General features: G+C 41.8%; 5 protein-coding genes across 6 annotated transcripts; 3 read left to right on the forward strand and 2 right to left on the reverse strand.

Moving 5' to 3' along the window:
* The first annotated feature begins 718 nt into the window (after nucleotides 1-718).
* On the forward strand, nucleotides 719-3,639 carry LOC100846809 (aldo-keto reductase family 4 member C10). The gene is made up of 7 exons (XM_010233008.3): nucleotides 719-891; nucleotides 1,250-1,300; nucleotides 1,810-1,886; nucleotides 1,966-2,053; nucleotides 2,452-2,724; nucleotides 2,833-3,084; nucleotides 3,272-3,639. The coding sequence occupies exons 1-7, from the start codon at nucleotides 781-783 to the stop codon at nucleotides 3,353-3,355; spliced, it is 936 nt and encodes a 311-aa protein (XP_010231310.1). The 5' UTR covers nucleotides 719-780; the 3' UTR covers nucleotides 3,356-3,639.
* Nucleotides 3,640-4,474: 835 nt separating this feature from the next.
* Nucleotides 4,475-5,970, forward strand: LOC100821001 (uncharacterized protein At2g39795, mitochondrial). Its single transcript, XM_003568275.4, has 3 exons — nucleotides 4,475-4,759; nucleotides 5,168-5,532; nucleotides 5,632-5,970. Exons 1-3 carry the CDS (start codon nucleotides 4,529-4,531, stop codon nucleotides 5,789-5,791), a joined length of 756 nt encoding a protein of 251 aa, XP_003568323.1. The 5' UTR covers nucleotides 4,475-4,528; the 3' UTR covers nucleotides 5,792-5,970.
* A 213-nt stretch (nucleotides 5,971-6,183) lies between these two features.
* LOC100821301 (protein YIPF1 homolog) lies at nucleotides 6,184-9,542 on the reverse strand. Of its 2 annotated transcripts, none has more exons than XM_010233009.3 (7): nucleotides 9,321-9,542; nucleotides 9,147-9,189; nucleotides 8,991-9,083; nucleotides 8,087-8,246; nucleotides 7,214-7,484; nucleotides 6,697-6,909; nucleotides 6,184-6,583 (listed from the first exon to the last, which is right to left on the reverse strand). In XM_010233009.3, the coding sequence occupies exons 1-6, from the start codon at nucleotides 9,372-9,374 to the stop codon at nucleotides 6,718-6,720; spliced, it is 813 nt and encodes a 270-aa protein (XP_010231311.1). In that variant the 5' UTR covers nucleotides 9,375-9,542; the 3' UTR covers nucleotides 6,184-6,583; nucleotides 6,697-6,717. The 2 variants fall into 2 exon arrangements, with proteins under 2 accessions (XP_010231311.1, XP_003568324.1); XM_003568276.4 differs by having other exon boundaries at nucleotides 8,991-9,071; nucleotides 9,321-9,541.
* A 2,131-nt stretch (nucleotides 9,543-11,673) lies between these two features.
* Nucleotides 11,674-15,207, forward strand: LOC100821601 (uracil phosphoribosyltransferase). Its single transcript, XM_003568277.4, has 11 exons — nucleotides 11,674-11,988; nucleotides 12,102-12,180; nucleotides 12,411-12,469; nucleotides 12,738-12,815; nucleotides 12,902-12,983; nucleotides 13,413-13,461; nucleotides 14,070-14,131; nucleotides 14,439-14,506; nucleotides 14,586-14,641; nucleotides 14,722-14,769; nucleotides 14,915-15,207. The coding sequence occupies exons 1-11, from the start codon at nucleotides 11,740-11,742 to the stop codon at nucleotides 14,964-14,966; spliced, it is 882 nt and encodes a 293-aa protein (XP_003568325.1). The 5' UTR covers nucleotides 11,674-11,739; the 3' UTR covers nucleotides 14,967-15,207.
* A 343-nt stretch (nucleotides 15,208-15,550) lies between these two features.
* On the reverse strand, nucleotides 15,551-19,500 carry LOC100821917 (PRA1 family protein A1). The gene is made up of 8 exons (XM_003568278.4): nucleotides 19,087-19,500; nucleotides 18,352-18,392; nucleotides 18,194-18,272; nucleotides 16,572-16,658; nucleotides 16,390-16,478; nucleotides 16,229-16,300; nucleotides 16,026-16,146; nucleotides 15,551-15,927 (listed from the first exon to the last, which is right to left on the reverse strand). The coding sequence occupies exons 1-7, from the start codon at nucleotides 19,242-19,244 to the stop codon at nucleotides 16,043-16,045; spliced, it is 630 nt and encodes a 209-aa protein (XP_003568326.1). The 5' UTR covers nucleotides 19,245-19,500; the 3' UTR covers nucleotides 15,551-15,927; nucleotides 16,026-16,042.
* Nucleotides 19,501-21,566: the final 2,066 nt, after the last annotated feature.

Here is a 21,566-nt window from a genome sequence, read left to right on the forward strand (position 1 = left end):
GGTACCGCGGAGCTCCAAAGTAACTTTCCCGCGTTCGCTGATCCGTTCTGTGTGCCGCCTACCTCGAGTCCGCGTGTCCCGTCGGACAGCGCGGAGGTTGGCCAGAGTGACAGGTCCCCGCCGGCCGTCGCTGCCTCCATGAGCGGATGTCGGGATCCTAGCCTCCTAGGCGACAAACCGCTTAAAACAGCCGCCATTGCAGCGCGGCGCCCCACGATTCGGCGGTAAGGGCTAGCTCGACTGGTTACCATCTTCCTCTGTAGCGCGCGGTACTCCGTAGCTAATTTCAGCGGGACCGATTCTCCGTTCTATAGAAACACTAGCAGTCCTCATTCTCAGATGCCTCGTTTGATCATGACAATGGATGCTAGCTGCATCAATTTTACAGAAATTCAAGGGAGTTGCTCCTCCCTTGTTATCAAGTTGCTCGAACATTATGTAGTAATTCCTAATCTTGCTACTGGTCAGGGCGTCTGGCTGTTCTTGTACTAAAACAACGACAAGAATTACGGGACGGAGGGAGTACCATCTTTCTACAGAGATCCATTTTGGTTTCATTCTTGCCCACAACAGGAAATATAGGACCCATTCTAGAAATATGTAGCTCTCATGATCTTGTATTATGTGTCGGTTATTCTGTCACATGCATTACCTGTAAATCATTGCCTTAAAGCCCTACCCCACACTGATCCAATCCCCCCCAACCACCTCGCCAATCTTATTTGATAGTCTTTCTCTTGCTATATTTGTCCAGCCTCAGCTGGGTTTTCCTGAGAAAGGATGGCTGAATCCTTCGTTCTGAACACGGGCGCAAGGATCCCATCAATTGGCTTTGGCACATGGCAAATAGAACCTGCTGTTGTCGGCCACACGATCTACGCTGCTGTCAAGGTCTTCTCATGTCCTCTAATTCTATACTGGTTCCATTCCCATCTTGGTTGTTTTGTGAATCCTGTATACAGCTTATGTGTTCAGGTGAACCTAAATTACTTGCTCACTTCATCATGGCAGTTTCAGCTTTGCATTACTTAGGCACTGTGCACTACAATCTGTAGAATGAGTTTTATTAAGAATCAAATTGACGGCCTGAATGGAAATATCTGTTGATTCAGTTACCTGAACTAACTTAACTACTATGGAGAACTTCCTTGAAAAGTTAACTTGCTTTTGAAGAAGTCCTGAAATATATTGTATCAAAGAGGAATGCAGCCTTCTGCCCCCTTCTAAAAGTTTCCTGCTTTTCTAACAGGCTGGATATCGGCATATTGATTGTGCTCCCATATACCGCAATGAGAAAGAGGTATTAGTAGTTACTTGCACCATAGCTTTCCACCGCATCTTTATCCCTTCAATGTGCATGATGCAGCCTTTTTTTTCTAACGGGTTAAGTCAGACTGATAAGTACTCTCAGAAAATGTTAAGCATATGTTTAAATATAGCATCGATGATTGTTTGATCCCCCATGAATACTACCTTTGTCTAAATGTTTAGATTCTATGGTATTGAAAACGTGCTCTTTTAATTTTGATAGTTAGGCACATATAAATCTGTAGTTTCTGTGCTGAAATTTTATGCGCATTTTCTGAAAACAATATTAATGGAAATACAATAATATTTTGATGATAAGTCAGAAGGAAACAAGTCTGAAAATTATAATCAAGCAGAAGATAAGATACTAAAAATTTCATTATCAGTGAAACTGAAAATATCTTGAAAACATTGGATGAAGCCTTCTTGAGGCAATTATTATTCTAATTTCAAAATATGTTATCCATATTGCTAACTAAAGTGAAATTGAACTGTTTGTAGGTTGGTTTGGCTTTGAAGAAATTATTTGAGGATGGTGTGGTTAAGCGTGAAGATATGTTTATCACCTCTAAGCTATGGTTAGGCTTCATTTCAACCTCAGTTGAAGCAACATGTGAAATAATTTCTCTCTTGTCAGGACTATTCTGAATTTTGCAGGGCTGGTGATCATGCACCTGAAGATGTGCCAGAGGCAATTGACACCACTCTTAAAGATTTGCAGCTTGACTACTTAGATCTGTTTCTCGTAAGTTCCTATGTTTGACAGTATATTCAGTTATTTGTTTAATTTACTCTTACATACTGACATATGCCTATAATTAACTGAATACCGAATGGTAAGGAGCAAATAACCTTATTACTTTGCAGGTTATCTTTTTGGCATGTCTTGGCCCTATTCTTGTCCAGTAGTAATTATGTTTTTTCTAAATTTCTTGTATATGGAGTGCATAATCATTTGATATTTGTTGCACATAAAAGATAATCACGCTAGGAATATCACATGGTATAATTTCTTTGCCATAGTTCCTCTCATTCCATGATATTTTACCTCACTGAAAAGAAATTGACTTCTGTATTCAAGAATATATTCAGGAAGTGAAAGAAAATTGGAAAATTGGTTGTTGAAATGACCTTGTTTTACAGATTCATGGTCCAATCCGTATTAAAAAAGGAACTATGCCAAGCCCTGATAACTTTCTCCCACCTGATATTCCTGCTACATGGGGAGCCATGGAGAAGCTATATGACTCTGGCAAAGCTCGAGCAATCGGTGTGAGTAACTTTTCTTGCAAGAAGCTGGAGGACTTGCTATCCATTGCACGGGTGCCTCCAGCAGTCAATCAGGTTGAGTGTCATCCGATTTGGCAGCAATACAAGCTCCGTAAACTATGCCGGTCAAGGGGTGTTCATCTTTCTGTAAGCTTGATATATCTGTCATCACTAATATTCTACTAGCATCTTTTCAGTCAGTACTGCACTACTGCCCTATATTCTTGTCATGAACTACTGCTTGTGTCCTTCCAGGCATCTTCTCCATTAGGTTCACCTGCATCATTCGGGGTCAGTGGGGCCAATGTCCTTAGCAATCCTATTGTCATCTCTGTTGCCGAGAAGTTGGGGAAAACGCCTGCACAGGTCGCCCTACGCTGGGGTATTCAAATGGGCCAGAGTGTGCTTCCAAAAAGCGCCCATGAGGCAAGGATTAAGGAGAACTATGACATATTTTGTTGGTCCATTCCTGAAGATTTGCTGGCAAAATTCTCCGATATCAAACAGGTATGACTGATGTATCAACACTTGTTTCTTCCGATGTTGCATGTCGTTGACTTCCCGTCCATACTGCAATTCAGAATGCTTCAGAGTTCAGACCATTCTTGTCTCAGAGAAATGTATCATTGGAGAACTTCAGCCTTTACCCTTTCATTCATGGCATCTGAGATTTGGCTTGGTTTGAAAAATGTAGGCAAGGTTGCTGAGAGCAGAGTTCGCAGTCCACCCTCTAAGCGTTTACAAAACACTGGAGGACCTTTGGGATGGCGAAATCTAAAGCATATGAGCTTCTCGGGAGTGAACAAACTGAACGAGCTAGCAAAGACACTATGTCCCTGTGTTTTAAAAAATAATAATGTCGCGGATATTCTCCTTTGTTTCCTGAACATCTCACAATGTTCGGAGAAAAATGTGAAAATAATTGTTCTCTTGTCCATTTTTGAGTCCTGTGCATCATGTTTCTCAAAGAAGTCCGTTTTCTGAATGTCTAATGCTAATATAATGCTGTGCGTTTAGTTAGTGACTGTATCTATTTTGGAATAAAGGAATATTTGCAGTTGATTTATAGGACCAGGATTCCCCAAGGCGCGCGGTCATGACCCTGGTAATGCTCATTTTGTAACTATCATTATCCTCTTTTCTGGACAAAGTGCTGCCTGAAACTAGCCTGAATTTTTTTTGACGAGTCTTGACCAGGCAAGTCCGGAGGTCTGTCAGTTTGACTTGAATATTTAATCATGTGCCTGAGATTTTAAAATTCATGAACTTGTGTCATACAAATTCATATTTATCGAAGAACAACACCTCTTAAGTGATTAAGTCTAATCCTAAACAAAGAAAAATAAAGAAAGAAATACCCATCCAGCGCAGCGCCGCCTCTTTGAAGCATCCCGGCGAGCAGGTTCCGCTCAAGCCGCCTCAGCACAGCAAAGCCCAACGAGCTAACTTTGTTGTGATGCATGACATGTACCCGTGTGGACTTGCCATGGGTGTTCGATTGTAATCCCTAGTCTTAGGTTTGCAGAGATTTGAAGTACTACCTCCGTGTACTATACCAAGTGATTTAAATTTGTCAAATATAGATGTCCAAATATACATGTACTCGCTCCGTCTGATATCAAGTGATTTTCTATTCAATGTATCTAAACGCTTTTTAGACATAAATACATCCATATTCGTGCAAATTTGAGTCATTTAATATGAAACAGAGTGAGTAATATTTAGCCACTTGATATGAGACGGAAAAAATATATATCTTGATTCAATAATTTCCCGCACGCTAATCCGTCGTCTGCAGTCTAATGCGTGAACTCTGGGAGTTAAACTTCACCGTCGGACGCGCAATCGGACGGCCCCGACGCGCACACGAATGCTACTGGCAGCTCAGGTATCTCACTCTCAGGCCGGGACGGAAGAAAACCTGCGGAACCCTTCGGAAATCCTGGCAGCAATGAACATCGCCTCCACCCTACGCCGCGCTCCGAGGTCGGCGGCCGCGCGGGGCCTCCTCGCTGCCTTGAGCGGCCGCGTCCGTCCTACCCACCACCATCGCGCGGCGTCCGTCTCACCTTTCTCCTCCGTCCCTTCCCCGCAGCTGAGCGCCGCCGCCGAAGCCCAACTCATCCGGGTCATCAACTTCGAGATCTCCTGCGCCCAGAACGACTGCAGGAAACGCGACTGGGTAATCAACTACCCTCTAACTAGTTCTTCCCATCTTGATGGTCTTGACTCTTGATTGCTGAGATTGGGCATCGCCTTCCAGTAGGGCTCGCCGCTACTGTTTCTCAGCTTCTCATCATAAGAAAAGGAGAAGGCTAGAACTTGCTATGCTACTTGCTAGAGATTGTATTGTAGGGACAGTGATTTTATTTCATTTTACAATTGATTTTTTATTGTCATTTTACAATTGATATTTTATTGTCATTTTACAATTGATATTTTATTGTCATTTTACAATCGATGGTTATTATGTATGTGTCAGATAAGAAATAGGCCTTGTCATTTTCTTCCAAATAGTGTAGATGATCCAGGATAGCTAAAGGATCAGCTTTATAATCTGAAGATGTAATGTGCGATTATGTCTTGCCAGGCAAAGGAATTTGGGGGAGGCTTCCCTTTTGAGATCCAAGATAAGGAGGGTACCAACAGGATTACACTCACAAGGAGCCATCAGAATGAGCAGATCGAAGTCGAAGTGCTATTGCCGAGCCCGGCCAATGGAGATGCACAAAATGGTGAGCGAGAGGACCAAGCTGAAGATGGCAAACACCGGAGCCACGCCGGTAGTGTTGCCCCAACATATTGTATTCCACTGTTAGTTAGGATTCACAAAGGGGCAGCCTCATGCTTGGAGATTAGTTGTAGCTCTTACCCTATGCAGCTTGTCGTCGAGAGTTTGGAATTTGGATCTAGTGATGGATCTGGTGGCTCGTTAAGTGGTGGAATTGCATTCAGGTTAGTATTAGACCCTTATTCGGTTGATATACTTGATAGTATGATGGCTCATCATGTCGGTTCTAGGTTTATTTATCATGGGTTTACATCCTTTTGCAGTGACATGCCTGAGGAGCTTCAGAAGGCTTTGTATCCCTACTTGAGAAGTAGGGGCATCTCGACAGATATTACTGATTTCTTACATGCCTACATGATAAACAAAGAGTGCCATGAGTATTTGTCTTGGTTGAGAAGACTCAAAGGTCTCACAAAAAGTTGAATAGAGTGGAAGTTTAAGTTTCTTCCTTTGGTTTGGTAGTTTGTAGCATTTGTTTAACCTTTGTTATGAATCTTGTGGCCCGAGGAGGCAAATGCTGTTGCGAACCATCTTTCTATTTGGTTATCAAGATAATGCGAGGGGTTGGCTTTTGTAATATTTTCTGCTCTGGTGTTGCTATATTTGTTGAGCTCCAATCCTTGTGAATAATGTTTGGCACTCTGGGATTGGACCATAATGTTTAGGACTGAAGATCTCAGCCTGGAATCATATGCCCAACCGCATACTAACAATTTCTGAGCTTGGCCAAGGAATACTGAAATCGTTCGATGAAAAAACAAATTCGGTGGTTGCATTGCAAACATATAGGATGTGCATGTACACAAACACCGTACTTCACATCAATTGGCTATACTTAATAGAAGCATGAGCTAGCATTAGACTATATTTGTACACACTAAAAACTTGTGCCGGTTAGTTTCTAACTAACCACCGTGAGCAGAAGCATGCCATGTATTGACATGAAATAGGTACATCACAGTGGTAGAAAGTTCACCGCATGCAAATTAGATGGCAAATTCAGTAACTTTGAACTGGAACACACAGTGAAGTTTCTGTTAACTACATGGGTTAAAAGCATTCAAAATCAGACACTTCAAATCGGACAACATCCAAGGTCTTAAATCTAAGGTCAATATGTATGTAGAGTAAAACTAGCCAGCCACCTGGTCCTCAAAAGGATGAAAGGCAGAACAGAACGATGGGAACAAAGAAAGCATCCAGCTCACTGCTCACCTACCAAAAGCAAAATAAAGCGTATTAAAACAATAAGGTATGGACTGTTGAGAACGGCACAATAGATTATTATGGAAGCAATATTGAGGGATATACAGTAAAGAGCGGCAGACCTGAGCAACACCAAAAAGATCTCAGGCAAAAAAGAAAACTTTGATGAACAGTGCAAGAGCAAACTGCAACACTGATGCACTAGCAATCAAAACCATCATATCAGCTCCTTCAGTGCATTCCTTTAAGTTTAATGCGATGAACCAAGATGATGCTCCACCAGCACCAGCTATGATGACCCAGCGAAGGAACTCCACAGGAATAAGTAGCAGTATCTGAAAGAAAGCAAAAATAACACAATAATCTCTATTACTATAATGAGTCACATTTGGCGAAAGAACAGAAGCACAAGTGACATGCCAACAACCATAACAAAGTTGTGGATTCTTTACTTTTAATATAGTTGATTCTCAGACTAGTTATTACAACCTTGCGTTATATATAGTTAACTTAAGAGGTTGGAAATTCCTACGAAAGTAAATAAAAAGGTACACATGCAATGTGCTACATGTTCTTACTAGTGATAACAAAAGGATATAAATGAATACAGTATTACTGAGACAGAACGAGAATACTTACAGATGCTGGTATGAAGATGAACAGAGAGTAGCCCCACATACACCAAAACCGAACAAGGCTTGGGCGTGATCCAAAATACTGGAACAAGAAAAAGAATGCAGCAGGTACCACGATAGCATAACCGTACATGACCGTTGCCGCCCAATTGAAGTAGCCAACATCGAAGTTCCATATGTTCAGATCAGTTTTCCTTTGCATCAGATAGGTGGCAAAGTTTCCGAATGCAGCCAGCATGAATATCAGTGTAGTGGTGATCCATAAGGGTCCATACCTGCAGAATTTAGAATGCTTTTTCACAGATCGAAAAGTAGCCTCAGATATAACAACATAACTGGAGTACGAAAAACACTATACAAAATTCAGTTAAACAAAGTCAAGTAAAAAACTCAAATGCAAAACTGGGTCAAAAGTTCTTTTAAAATTCGACTTGTCCTGTTCCCTTGAAAATCATGTTACAACTTACAACATAGTAAATCTTAGTAGCAGTGCTGTAACACCATATTTGATATTTCTCTAGACTTTTTTATACAAATTGTAACACTTCCACTTTTAAATGCCCATATCATGCTAACATGCCAGTATTACTCCACTACACAATTCAGCATGTTCAAACAGTGCTCTCAATGCTACAGCAGCATATGCATGTGTTACAGCTCACAGTTTCAGTTGACATGTTAACAACACGCAGTACAGTGTAGCCAACCCTTGTGCATTGCCCTTGGTTTGTCACAAACTATATACTGGACTATTGCCTGAAATCATTTTTACTACAAATTTTAACATTAATACAATCATAAGAGGTATAGAAGACTCATTTTATAAAACCATGAAAGCACATGGTAGATTGCCAATAGCCTAATTCTAAGAACTTACATGTCAGGATTGGCATCTATCTTCCTGAAAAAACCGTCCATTGGATAAACGGAACTGATGAGCCTATCAACAACAACATCAGTATCAACATTGAAGTACGGAGCATAAGATGCGACATTGAAGTATCCTTTCCAGTTTGTCTGTGTTTCTACATCTCCATCTGCAAGAAAGTAACGAGAGAATTCAAGATGTACTAATGCATGCAAAAGAGACACCGGTACCAAGTTAAAATGCAATGTTGAGAAAATCCTATGATTTTCACATTGGCAGGGATCAAATTTCCAAGTGACAAACAACACACATGCCAGTGCTTGCTTTGAGAAGATCATAATTTTTTTCTGAAAGTCTAAAAATGCTGCGTTCGTAGGCTAACAGCTAGCATTCATGAAATGCAGAAGATTATCATTATGCGCTCCATGCAACAGCTATGATACTCTCTTTTTAGCCTTACAATACTCATGATTCACACAAACACAGGCTGCTCTTAGCTCTCAACTCACAAAGCACGCCATGAATGAAATTTAATAGTTTTGCAAATTCATCTTTAACAGGCTAATACATTAATATCACAATGGGGATCAAAATCATGGGAACCTATGCACTCCTTTCAAAATTTCCCACGTAAGGCTAAGATATAGCACTGCTACTCAGCTAAGCATATAAAACGTTCTCCTCAATGTCCCAGCCCAATTTGAACTAGAAATCTTGAACCCTACACATGGTTTCAACATCCAAATATGACCAAAAAAAGAAAATAACATATCCACAGGGCAACCCACTCAGACTAACATACAACTAGGCCCACTGAGATGGCATTGTGCATCCAGAGCTAGATCCATTCTAATATATCGAACAAACTACCATACTGCAGAACACGCTGATAGTTAACAGGCCGAATAGTTACCTAAAGGACTCCCTGGGGGCTGGTACCCTCCACCAGTGGCACCAGGAGCAGGAGGAAACTGCTGCAAGCGAGAGGTGGCAGCTGCATTCCCAACTGAAACTTAATTAGTGACAAATTAATCAACCAAGCAGCAGCGCACACCCAGAGAACCACTACCTTCGGCGGGGCCTGCGGGCTTCCTCTCTTCTGGAGTCACGGCCTAAAACACGACCAAATCAAATTGCCCCAGATCAACGACACTGTCAACCCAATTGAAACGAGATACAGGAAACGACTATTCTCCACAAATAAAGAAACAGCAAACGATTAGGGAAAGGGCGTGATACGTACGGGGACGGAGCCGAGGAGGTGGCTGGTGGGGAGGTTGGCGTAGCCCTCATCCATGGCCGGTCACGGGGGGTTGCTGGCGTCGTCGCCTGTCAGCAGCTGCGCATGGCCGCGCCGCGTCGCCGGAGTAGGGATTGGATCGAGGATTTTGGTGAGTGAGAAGGACGGGGAAAGGGGCAAAACTCTGCCGTGGGGAAGTCGTCGTCGTACGTCCTCGGTTTTGCTTCAGAACGAAGGAGGTCGCGAGGCTGGTGGTGTGGTGCTCACTGCTGCTATCCAAGCCCGTTAAGGAAACTATCAGCCCAGCACTACCTGCCGGCCCAATACAGACCTGTAGGCTACTGGTTACATCGAAAATTTAAATGAAATAATATTTTTAATTAATTGAGTGTCCAAATTGTAGGTTTCATTAGAAAAAACCAATGCTATTTTTTGTCATATATAACGTCCCACGATTGTCCTGCTTTATGTTTGTGTTATATCTCATGCTTGGTTGGAAATATTTGTGAGTGGGGCCAGAGCAGAATAGACGGTTATTAGGAGGGCGCGGGGGGGGGGGGGGGGGGTTGGCAATTCAGAGACGGGGGGGGGGGGGGGGGGGGGACTTCGGCGTAATTTCAAAAAATAACATGGCCGCCCCGCTGCCTCCGCCACTGGTTGTCTAGTCTTATGTCACATTATGTTCAACCCAACATGTTACAATTGTCATGTCTTATGTATTTTGTCTTTGTCTTTTTTCACCGTGGTTGCCATTGTATTTATGTCACATGGTGTCTTACATAACATCTTATTGTCATGCCTTGTCTTTTTTTCTTACATCAGTCTTGCTATTGTCCTACCTTTTCATATTTGTCATGTGTCATGTATTGTGCCATAGGGGCGGAGCCACTGTGGGCAGTTGCCTGGACTCTTCCCTTGAACTATCTTTAAAGCAAGGTACGCATTACGATCAACAGTTTTCTGTGCGAAAAATCTAACGTAAAAGAAAAGCATACACTTTGCCAAGGCTCTATCAATTGCCTCAATCTGCCAATGTGTGTCATGCGGTGCTCTACCTTCTGTCATGTAGGTGTCACTTTTAAGAAAGACTTTTATGAGTAACTAAGCATGGCAATAATAACAATCAATGAAGGACAAAAAAGATATTTCTTCCGTTAAAACATATCAATATGACATTTTGATATTCCCTCCGATCCATATTAGTTGTCAAAATATTACATGTATCTAGACACCTTTTAGGCATAGATACATCCATATTTGGGCAAATTTGTGACAAGTAATATGGATCGGAGGAAGTATTTGAAAATCTCGTGGAGAGAAATCTAAGCGTGGAAATCATTTGCAATTCTGATATTTGGTCAAATAATTGTTGCTACTTGAACCTTAGATGTACGGTGAAGAAGTAAAAGGAAAAACAAATCCATCCTAGGAGGTTTCTAGTAGAGGTGTGTGTCAAGTGGGGAGTGCTCATGTACCTGCGTTATGGCCAAAACACAACTTACACATCCGCATGTTTGTCTTCTTTTTGTGCATGTAAATTTTATGAAACAAGGGCCATTTACACTATATGTAACAAAACAAGCCTAGTGTTGAAACAATTACCTTATAGAGCGTACTATCTTTTTTTCTAAAGACAAAAGGATGTTCTTATTTTCATGGAAACATACAACATGCATAGAAAAGAACAATATTACATATATGAGAAAAATATATAATCATTTGAAATTTTGTTCATCTCCTCCGGAGCATGTTCCCAAGTCCCATTCCTCAGCCCGAAAAGGCTACTATCAACATTGTCCTAAAACGAGGACAATCGAGAAAGATAATTTTTGCACTATATATTGACTAGCATAGTTCATTGAATATTTCCATTACTCTTATCTTGAAAAAATTATTCGTACATACCACATAGATAGAGTACAACACATATAGAAATGATAAATCGAGGAAAAGAAGAAAATGGAGGAAAATAAATACTAGATTCACATTTAACTTTTCTAATCATTTGAATCTCATATTGCGGGATGTGGATGATCTGATATTTGAAGTCATTGTACCTTTAACTCAATACTCTGTCCAATAACGTCGAATCTACTCTCTCTACCTCGCAACAAAGATTTTGAACGGACATTTTAACCTTTCTTTGGCAATATCAAAATTCCATTTTCAAATATAAAAAGTGTTTGACCCACAGATATAAATGCCAGCATTTGACAAGGTGGGCAGTTTTTAATGTTTCACAAGATAATAATTGTAAAAAACAGTTTAAACGTACTTAAACTTGAAGTGTTAATTAAAACAGTAAACACATCCAGGAGACACACCTCGAGATCGCCAAAAACAAACGCGACCCCACCGTATCCCACAATCGCACCCTTCACTGCTCTCGCTTTCGCCCCGCATCCGCACCCTCGTCCTCGCGATGCCGTCGCCCGCCACGGCCGCAGCCGCGGTCGCGGGAGCGCCTCTCCATCGACGCCCATGCGCGCCTCGCAGCCTCGTTCCAGCCTCCTACTCTCCCGTCTCCCCCACGCTCGCCGAGTCAGCGCGGCACACCGCCCCGGCCCCGCTGCTCGTCCACAGGCCCCGGCCGTCCCTGGCGGTGGCGAGGGCGGCGAGCCCCGACGCCGCCACTGGAGCGCGTTCGCCGCTCTCCGGCGGCCAGATGCTGGTGCGGATCTGATTCCTCTCGACGGCGCTGTCTCTGCTCGGCTTTGGTCTTGGTTTATTCATTTGCACGTGCGCGCTTTGGTTGCTTATTGTTGTGGCGCGTTTGTTTCGCAGGTGTTCGTTCCGCCGCACCCGCTGATTAAGCACTGGGTCTCCGTCCTGCGCAACGAGCAGACGCCCTGCGCCGTCTTCAGTGAGTGTTTCTGAATGATAGTAGCATGATAGCATCACAGTAGTAGCAATTGAATCTAACCAGCTGGTGGCAATTTGTTTCACAACAAATTTGTTTAGCCGTTGGTTGGAGGGTTGGCGCACGTGAATTCGTACATATATAAGAATTCTTCCACCCAGCTATATATAACTTCCGATGGTCATTGTTATAAAACATGAGATGCGATTTCATTGAGCAATTTGTTATTTTAGGGAGTGCAATGGCTGAGCTTGGTCGTCTGCTCATATACGAAGCCTCCAGGGATTGGCTGGTGAGTGGGAAATCTTGCATTGCTGAACATTTTGTAAAGCATGCAGATTAAAATTATTTTGTGTGAGTGATATCCGTGTCAAGCAGTTTTGAAATTCCATTGATATTTACCTAGTTGAATAGTGAATCCCAGTAATATACGAAATTGTAGATCATAATAACTCATGATGTTCCATCGTCACCTCCTCTGCAACCTTTTTTGCATGTATTTTTAAACACTTCACTGTAGAGAGAATGACATGATGCTAAACCGGTTTAAACCCTTGCAGCCTACAATCACAGGAGAGATCCAAACGCCTGTTGCTGTTTCAAGTGTTGAATTTATTGATCCAAGGGAGCCTGTTATGGTAAGCATATTTCTTAACACCAGATACTGTATTTGGTATTTGTAGTGTATATGAGTATATTTACTCTTTGTTTGCATGTCTAACAGGTCGTTCCAATTCTGAGGGCTGGTCTTGCTCTAGCTGAAAATGCTTCATCGATTCTGCCGGCCACCAAGACTTATCACCTTGGTAACTTGCTTGGATATTGGTTACTATTATAGTGAAATGATGTTCTTTTTTGAGAATTCAATTAGCTTCATGTTAAATAATTTCTTACATAGGCTGCATGGCCCAGTTCGAGCAATCTTAGCTGATTTATTTTGTTTCTCTAAATACCAATGTTAGATATTCTGGATTTGATGTGTGCATGGTTCTGGTCAGAAGAATAAAGTTCAAAATATGCATAACACTATCATCACCATGTCAAACTATTATTCTGCTTTTCTTGATTATTTGTTTTCTAAAGTGAAATATTTGTGCATGTGGTAATTATAGTAAAGGAATTAAACTTCAAGAAAATCCAATACTGTAGTAATCTTCTTTGTCAACACCAAACATACTTGCACCTTGAGAGCTATGCGCCACTATTCTTATCTGTCCGTTTCATTGAACATGAAGGACTACGTAGGGATGAAGAAACACTTCAACCTTCAATATATCTCAACAAGTATGTACTAAGTTCTTCCCCATCTTGCAAGCTCTTATTTAAGTTTTCACACAGTACTTAACAGGCAGGCCCGTGATGTACTTCACAGTGTGATTATGCTTGACACTAGACAATTGAGTCCCTAGTAAACTACTTGTGTCAGTATTTTGTCCTGGAACTGGAAATGCCATTATGTACTTAACTACTCCCTCCATTCCATAATTCTTGTCTCAAATTTGACCAAAAGTGGATGTATCTGTTCCTAAAAAGCGTCTAGTTACATGTAATATTTCGACAAGAATTATGAAACGGAGGGAGTATTCAAGTAAGTTCCTCTTTACGATACACAAGTAGGGGATGCAAATATTACAAAACAGAGATTCCATTGATATCTTGTTTTGTGGTGAACTTGTGAAAGCAATGCTACCTTGATAATACCCACTAGTTATGTAGTACTACCTCTTTTCCAAAATGTAAGACTACATTTAGGAACAGAGGGAGTGTCATTTTAATAGTCAAGTATTTTCCTGTTAAGGTCTTCTATTTCTTGTATCATTGGAGAATAACTTAAACATCCGTGCAAATTTGAGTAGTCTAGTAATCCTCCTCTTTCTCTTTTTCTAATGCAGCTTGCCAGACAAGATCCCAGAGGGGACTCGTGTGCTAGTTGTTGATCCAATGCTGGCCACCGGTAACCCTCAGCTACCTAAACTATATATCTTCTGCCTTTCTTCACATGGAAGCTTCTTCATAAATAAAACAAAAGTAATTAATTCAGAATACCATGCAAATTCAAGATATTACTATTTCTCCTTCATATAATGTTGAAACTGCTAGTGACACTCTGAGCAACGTGGCACTAATTTTAGATGAGTTTGACATTTCAAACATTCTTAATTTCAGTTATGAAAGAGATAAATATAAGTTATATATCGGTTCACGTAAGCAGGCAACTCTTAGAAATACCATGATTATACATATAACTTATGTACCTTTAGGTGGGACGATCGTTGCTGCTGTCGACTTATTGATTGATCGAGGAGTTACAAGCAAACAAATCAAAATTGTAAGTTCGTGATATTTTTCTGCGTTTATTACTTAACTATTGTTCAACCAACCTAACACCTATTGACCATCTGATGCAGGTGTCAGCTGTTGCAGCACCTCCTGCACTACAAAAGCTCAGCAACAAGTTCCCTGGGTAAGAATAGATAAATCATTATGCAAAAAAGTTCCTATTTACTAAATGGCATTTACCTTGTTTTGCTTTTCTGTCACTAGGCTCCATGTGTACGCAGGAATGATCGATTCTGAAGTAGATGAGAAAGGGTAATATTCTAACTTCAAACTGTTCAATGCTTACGCTGTAAACATATACATCACGGCTTCATGCTTCAAGATAATGCATATGTCCCATAAACCAGGTGAGCGATCAATCGTAGCAATGACTAACATTGTTGATTTGTACCCACAGGTACATAGTTCCAGGGTTGGGAGATGCTGGTGATAGAAGTTTTGCTACATAATCAGGCCATTCAGTTTTGACGCATCTCTGTTCTACCAGAAAAATCGTACATGCAGAATTCTTGAGGATTGCCCTATTGGAGTACTTAAGAGTTAAGGCTGCATTGCCTTATTCCAGATTTTGTTCCTTCTGTGATATACTTCTGATTCTTATCATTTTGTAATTATTCATTTGTATGATTACAATGAAATATATGACAAACTCAAATGTCGTTCCTGAAGAACAGTTTGTTTCTAAATAAACAGTATGTGTTCTTCTGAAGCATCTTTCAGGTTTCTGAGTACTTATTACCCAGCCCAAAGAATGCCCAATCGTGCCCATTTCACTCAAACATGTGCATGCCAAATAAATCATGCTGAAGAAAGATAAACAGATCGTGATGAGTGAATTCTCTATGATACAAGGGAACAGAGAACTTGCCTTCCCTTCACGAGGGGAAAGCTAAGAGCAGGCTCGTAGTTTAATGTGATTTCAGACTTCCCTAGTTTTGCATGTCCTATAATATTTACTAATCTCAACAAGATATATGGCAATTGCTAAAAAACAATGCTGTTTCCGGCAAATTGCTGATCCACTGGATCCATCTCGACATTCTCAAATCTCAAGACAACTTAACCAGTCACGGGGAAAGCTCAATCGGCAGTTAGTGGACACTATCCAGAATAGTTTGAAGTAGGGATGGAACATGAAGTAGGCATACCAACAAACAACATATTCTTTTGTCTAAATCATAATGTTTACATCCTTTACATGCTTTTCTTCCTCGAAAGCTTGATTGGGGATAAGTCCGAAGGAACAATTATTTGTGATACAGAGGGCTGTATACCTAGACCTAGAGCCGTCCAGGTCCATCACCAAATGAGCCAGTGATCACATAGTGCAACTGCATATCACCTTCGTTCAGATCCCACAAACACAATTCGCAAACAGCAGGGAAGTCACTAGGCACGTTTTCTTATCACCTGAGCACACACAGAGAAGAAAACAAGTATCACCTTGTGCATGCACTACTTTCAGGTACAAATAAACACATGTCTTAAACAGTCATGAAGGAACTTACATGAAACGGCAGGAGCTCTAAAGCTCACTATAATTCCGCCAGACTGCTCGGAATTCCTCTCTGAATGTATTAAGACGTGCTTTCAGATTAGGTGTTCTGAAGCTGGCATGAAGCAGAGTTGCTGCCAACAAAAAGGACAATTAGAAGGACATTCCAAGATAAGTACAGATCTTCACGAATTCAAAACCCTCCACTGGACTTACCAAGTAGAGCAATAAGAAGTGCCCATGAAACTGTGAGGAGACTGCATGATGTCAACCAAAGGATGCAGCTAACTGCAAACATGAAAAATACTCAGTTTATGTTCCGTAGTATGCAGTATGTCACATATGATTATACGAAGAAAGGTTACTGTTCTGCTCACCTGCAGAAAATAATAGGACGAACAACCAGCGAGGTCGCCCACAAATATGAATTGATCTCTTCGAGCTTGGTCGACCACGAAGAACAGGGCTGCAGTGTTATTAACAACAATATTAACAACACCATCATAACCCACGATAAAATAAATAAACGAACATTAGAAACTAGAACAGTGCCCCTCACGTTATCGGTGGTCTCATCTTTGCAGCTAAATGTGGTGAGAACTGTCTGACAGTCCGTGTGACTTTCTCATTGAAAGTGACTGCAAAGCTGCAATGTCATAGATAATAGTTAGTTGATTAATCATCGTATGTAGACTTAGTAAATCACTTTTAATGAATCATTAAAAGTTAGTTGATAAATCATACAAATACGATGATTTATCAACTAACTTTTAATGATTTAAGAACTGTTAACCACAAATACACGTCAAATGGAAAATACACGTCAAATGGAAAGCTGCAATGTCACATACGATGATTTATCAACTAACTTTTAATGATTTAAGAACTGTTAACCACAAATACACGTCAAATGGAAAATAACCTACAGCTGTTTTATTAGTAATCCATCAGCAGTAATGCTATGATTCTTGTACAACTCTGGCATAATTCTATACAACATGAACTTAAGTGGGTTTTCAACTATTTTGACTACCAATATGCAATGGTGGATGTTGTATTTTATTTCTATCTCTGCAGCTGCAATCAGATAATTCTATACTTGGCAGGCAGAGGATACAGTGGTAGGAAAGAACATGGGGTTTTAGAACACAAGAGAATGATTTGATTTAACATGTCCCATCAGTTACTAAATTACTCCCTAACACTCCATTGTGTCAACATCACCGCACTCTGAGCACTTAAGCAGTACTGGTACTAAAGGTAAAATATTGTGATGGAACAACTTTCACTATATGCACTTATAACTCATATGGGTATTCCACTTAGCTTATGAAACAAAAAATCACCTTGACAGTAATGACAAAGACCCAAGCAAGAAAGCGTAAGAACCATATGCAATGTAGCAACTAGTGAATTTTCCAAGTCCAGGGATCTAATCATGTGAACTCTGGTTCATGAACTAAAATAAAGCACCCACACAGCCATACAGAGTGCTCCAATGAGAACTTCCAATGCAAAGCTGTACAAAACAACAAGCATGCAGCTGGCAACTTCCAGCAGTGTGTACCAACGTCCAACATAAAAAGTAATGGATGAGTGAATATGGAAACTATCAAGTTCGTATGTTAATTTGCTGTAAAATAACCCTTGATCGTTTCTCCGTATAATAAAATTAATTGCTAATTTCAGGCTTATTATAGCCTATATGGTTATCACAAACTTGAAGCGTTACTTTCCCACAAGGGAGAGTTTGCTCAACAACACTGCAAATTGCAAGATTTATATATCGGATAGGCTGACAAGTAAAGCCTTGGGCAACGTGCGAACGATAATAAATGATGTAATTTTCCAACTCGTATGACATTTGTAGAGATAATGAGCAGCTTGTTCCAATGCATAAAGAACCCAAATTCTGATGGATAAGCAGTCTGTGCACAGTTATGCAATGACAACACAAATATACATGGAAGCATCTGGTGGTCAAGACATGATGACTAAGCTGTTATGACTGAAGCCCATAGCAAAATGTAATTTACACATACTAGTCCACTTGTGATGCATTATCTTTCTTGGTTACGTGCAAATGAGTGCTTTTTTTAACAGACCACATTGGAACCGTATCAAAAGAACCAAGTTATAGGCAGAATACAAGAAAAGTGTATTTGTGAAGTAATTGTGCACCTGTCATTAAGAAATGCAATGCTGATTCCAGTCATAAAAGCAGCAAGAATAGCAACTGGCTTCCACAGGAAGCCCATCCCTGCATATACCAAAGGAAGCATGTCAAAATCAACTCATAAACAGGGAGAAAAACAATCTTCAAATCTCTCTTTGCCTACCAAGAATAAACATGATCAAGATGAAGTAGTTTGTCCTGTAGCTGCAAACCAAATAAAGGTCGGAAACAAACTTTAGTACAAGAATATAATAAAACCACATTTCTTAAATAAAAACTTCCATATTTTCGAACTTCATTAACTAAAACTACTTTGGGATGCATACTAGTTATCAAAATCACTACCACAGATTTACACCAATCCGCATCTAGAATCTGAATTCGATATGTTTAAGAGAAAAAAAAAAGGAAGACTAGCAATCTCAAATACTCATGGATTCCAGCAAGAACTATCCAATATTGATGTCTTCAATGTAAGTAGAGAAATTAGATGGGATCCAAGTTACTTGCTACTCCTCCACATACTCTAAGGACTAATATTCACCACATACAATTCACATGCACATGTATCCTCACACAGTTCTTCCTCAGAGATCTTAGCACTATTGATAAACATTCTGAAGATCCTGAGAGGTTTGTCAACATATATCCTACTGCATTCCATTCGGGGAAACGCCTGAATGGCCCTATCCATAGACCAATTATCTCAAAATACGCGCAGATCCCTGCGGAGCTAGTCAAAAACCTCGCCACACCAGCACAAGTCCCTACCAAATCTGCTCAGAATTTGGGAAGGCCGGCCGAGTTGCAAGCAAATCGTGGATGCGCCGCCAAGCAGGGGCGAGGGGTGCGCAACGGAACGGTAAAAGGGTTAGTAGAAGAGGGAGGCAGATCGTACTAGTAGAGGTTGCACTTGAGGCGGCTGGTCCACTTGGAGTAGGAGCGGGGAACGGTGAAGCGGGAGAAGAACTCCGGTACGGGGCGCGGCGGCGTGGACCAGTCCACCTCCCGCAGCGCGTCCACCAGGTCCTCCGCCGTCACCGCGCTCCAGTCCATCGCCGGCGATCCTCCCGGGGCCTCAGGACGCCGAACCCTGGCGTGCGAGCTGAGCGAGCGAGCGGGCGGGCGGGCGGGTCGACGGTGGCGCGTGCTGGGACGGCTCGGCAGGAAGGGAGAGTGGCTCGGTCGTGCGCGAGAGAGTTTCTTTGCCTCGGGTTGTCTCCTTCGATTTGGGGATTTCGGGAGCTTGCCGTTTCTGCGGAGGGGAGAGGGGGAGAGGACAGGAGAGATGCGTTTGCCTTTTTTTTCTTTTTTTTCAGTTCCCGAAGCTTTATTAGCTAGAAAAGTTCATGGGGATACAAATATTGGCCGGTGGATGATCCAACCAGACATAACGTTCAGCCTCAAAAGACGTTGCTAGCCAAGCTAATCTATGAGCTTCCTCATTTGCTTCGTGTCGTTCGTGACCAAAGATGGTCTCCCGTAGTTGTAACCGCCTTGTCGCAATACCTCGAATGATCATTGCATGCGGTCCAAACCGCTTCTCTCCATTGATTTTCTTGATAACATTCAAACAATCCGAAGCAATCTTAATTCGTTGGGCATTAATATCCACCGCCGGAGAGATGGCTTCATCACAAGCATGAGACTCCAAGATTTCAGGATCCGACACACCATCGAAGACCACCGCGAAGCACCTGTATAAACCATTTTCATTCTGACACACGGGCGCTATCGCTCCCTTTGGCAGGCCCTTAGCAACAGCCGCATCAACATTAATCTTGTGAAGCCCCGCTGGAGGGGGGATCCACTTCGGAATAGAGGAACTAACCGAAGGAACTCCTCCGGGGGCGGCATTCTTGGCAAAACCCAACTCTTCGATATATTTGTTAATGAAAGCATGAGTTGATAACGGGCTCTGAAACTCCCCTTCGTGAATCGCTCTCCGCCGCGCCCATCAAATGGCCCAGAGAGTAACCAAAACTTTCACAAAATCTTGCTGGTTCAGAGTGCAGCAAAGAGACATAAGCCAAAGCTTCGGATCATCTGTTTCATCACCATAAAGAGGCAAGATCACATCATCATCGCGCAGAGACCATACAGACTTGGCCATGTTGCAATCAAGTAAGGAGTGCCGCCAAGAATCAGTCACTGCATTGCACAGCGAACACACTAACGAAGTGGCCATCTGACGCCTCGCCCGTTCCTGGCCCGTGGGTATCGAGGCACGCGCCAATCTCCAAGCAAAAATACGCATCTTGGATGGAACACAGACACTCCACAACTTCTTCCACTCCTTCTCCCGATCTTCTCCATTAGATCCTTTAGCAGAATGCTCCAGCCAGACAGTTCGACGGTGCTTAATTTCGATCATCATTTTGTATGAAGATCTTACTGAAAAAATTCCAGACTTCTCGTAATGCCACGCCCAAAAGTCTGGCTGACAGACAGAGCTAATCGGGATTTGCCTGACTGCCTCAACATCCATCGGTAGCAGATGTGACCTCAAAGATTCCACATTCTAGGTCCTTGTCGAAGAACAAATTAATTCGGACACAGCAACCGGTAGCGTCGTTGACACAGCCCACGCGGAAGCTTAAACACAGCCATAGAGTATGTTGGGATTGCTTGAACAACGGACTTAATAAGTATTTCTTTTCCACCAGACGACAAAGATTTTTCCATCCATCCTTGAAGCCGCTTCCAAACTCGCTCCTTGAGATAACCGAACGCACCATTTTTCGATCTCCCAACATCAGAGGGCAAGCCCAAATATTTTTCCTTGAGAGTTTTGGTTTCAACATTAAGACTCCCCTTCACTGCAGTACGGATACCAGCTGGGCAGCCCTTCCCAAAGAAAATCGAGGACTTCTCCGCATTAATACGCTGGCCGGAAGCGTGACAGTAGACGGTGAACAGATTGGACAAAGTCATAGCTTCAACAGTAGTAGCCTTCCCAAAAAGAAGGGAGTCATCCGCAAAGAGCAAATGATTCACCTGAGGAGCTGAACCAGTAATTCTGATGCCACCCAATTCTCCAACTAGTCGGGCTTCCTTCAACAAACAGGACAGACCCTCGGCAGCTAATAAAAAGAGATATGGCAACAAAGGATCTCCTTGTCTAATACCTCGAGAAGGACAAAACTCCCGCGTAATCCCACCATTGAAGAGGACTGAGAATGCAACCGTTCGGACACCACGCATAACAGCATCAATAAATCTCGGGGAAATTCCCAAACAGTGCATTATAGCTTCAAGATAGTCCCACTCCACCCGGTCATAGGCTTTCATCATATCAAGTTTCAAAGCAAAATGGGCATTAGTCTTGGTCTTATTCCCCTTCATGAAATGCAAACACTCATAAGCCGTGATGACATT

The sequence above is a fragment of the Brachypodium distachyon genome, chromosome 2 (assembly GCF_000005505.3).
Source record: "Brachypodium distachyon strain Bd21 chromosome 2, Brachypodium_distachyon_v3.0, whole genome shotgun sequence".
Taxonomy (NCBI): Eukaryota; Viridiplantae; Streptophyta; class Magnoliopsida; order Poales; family Poaceae; genus Brachypodium; species Brachypodium distachyon.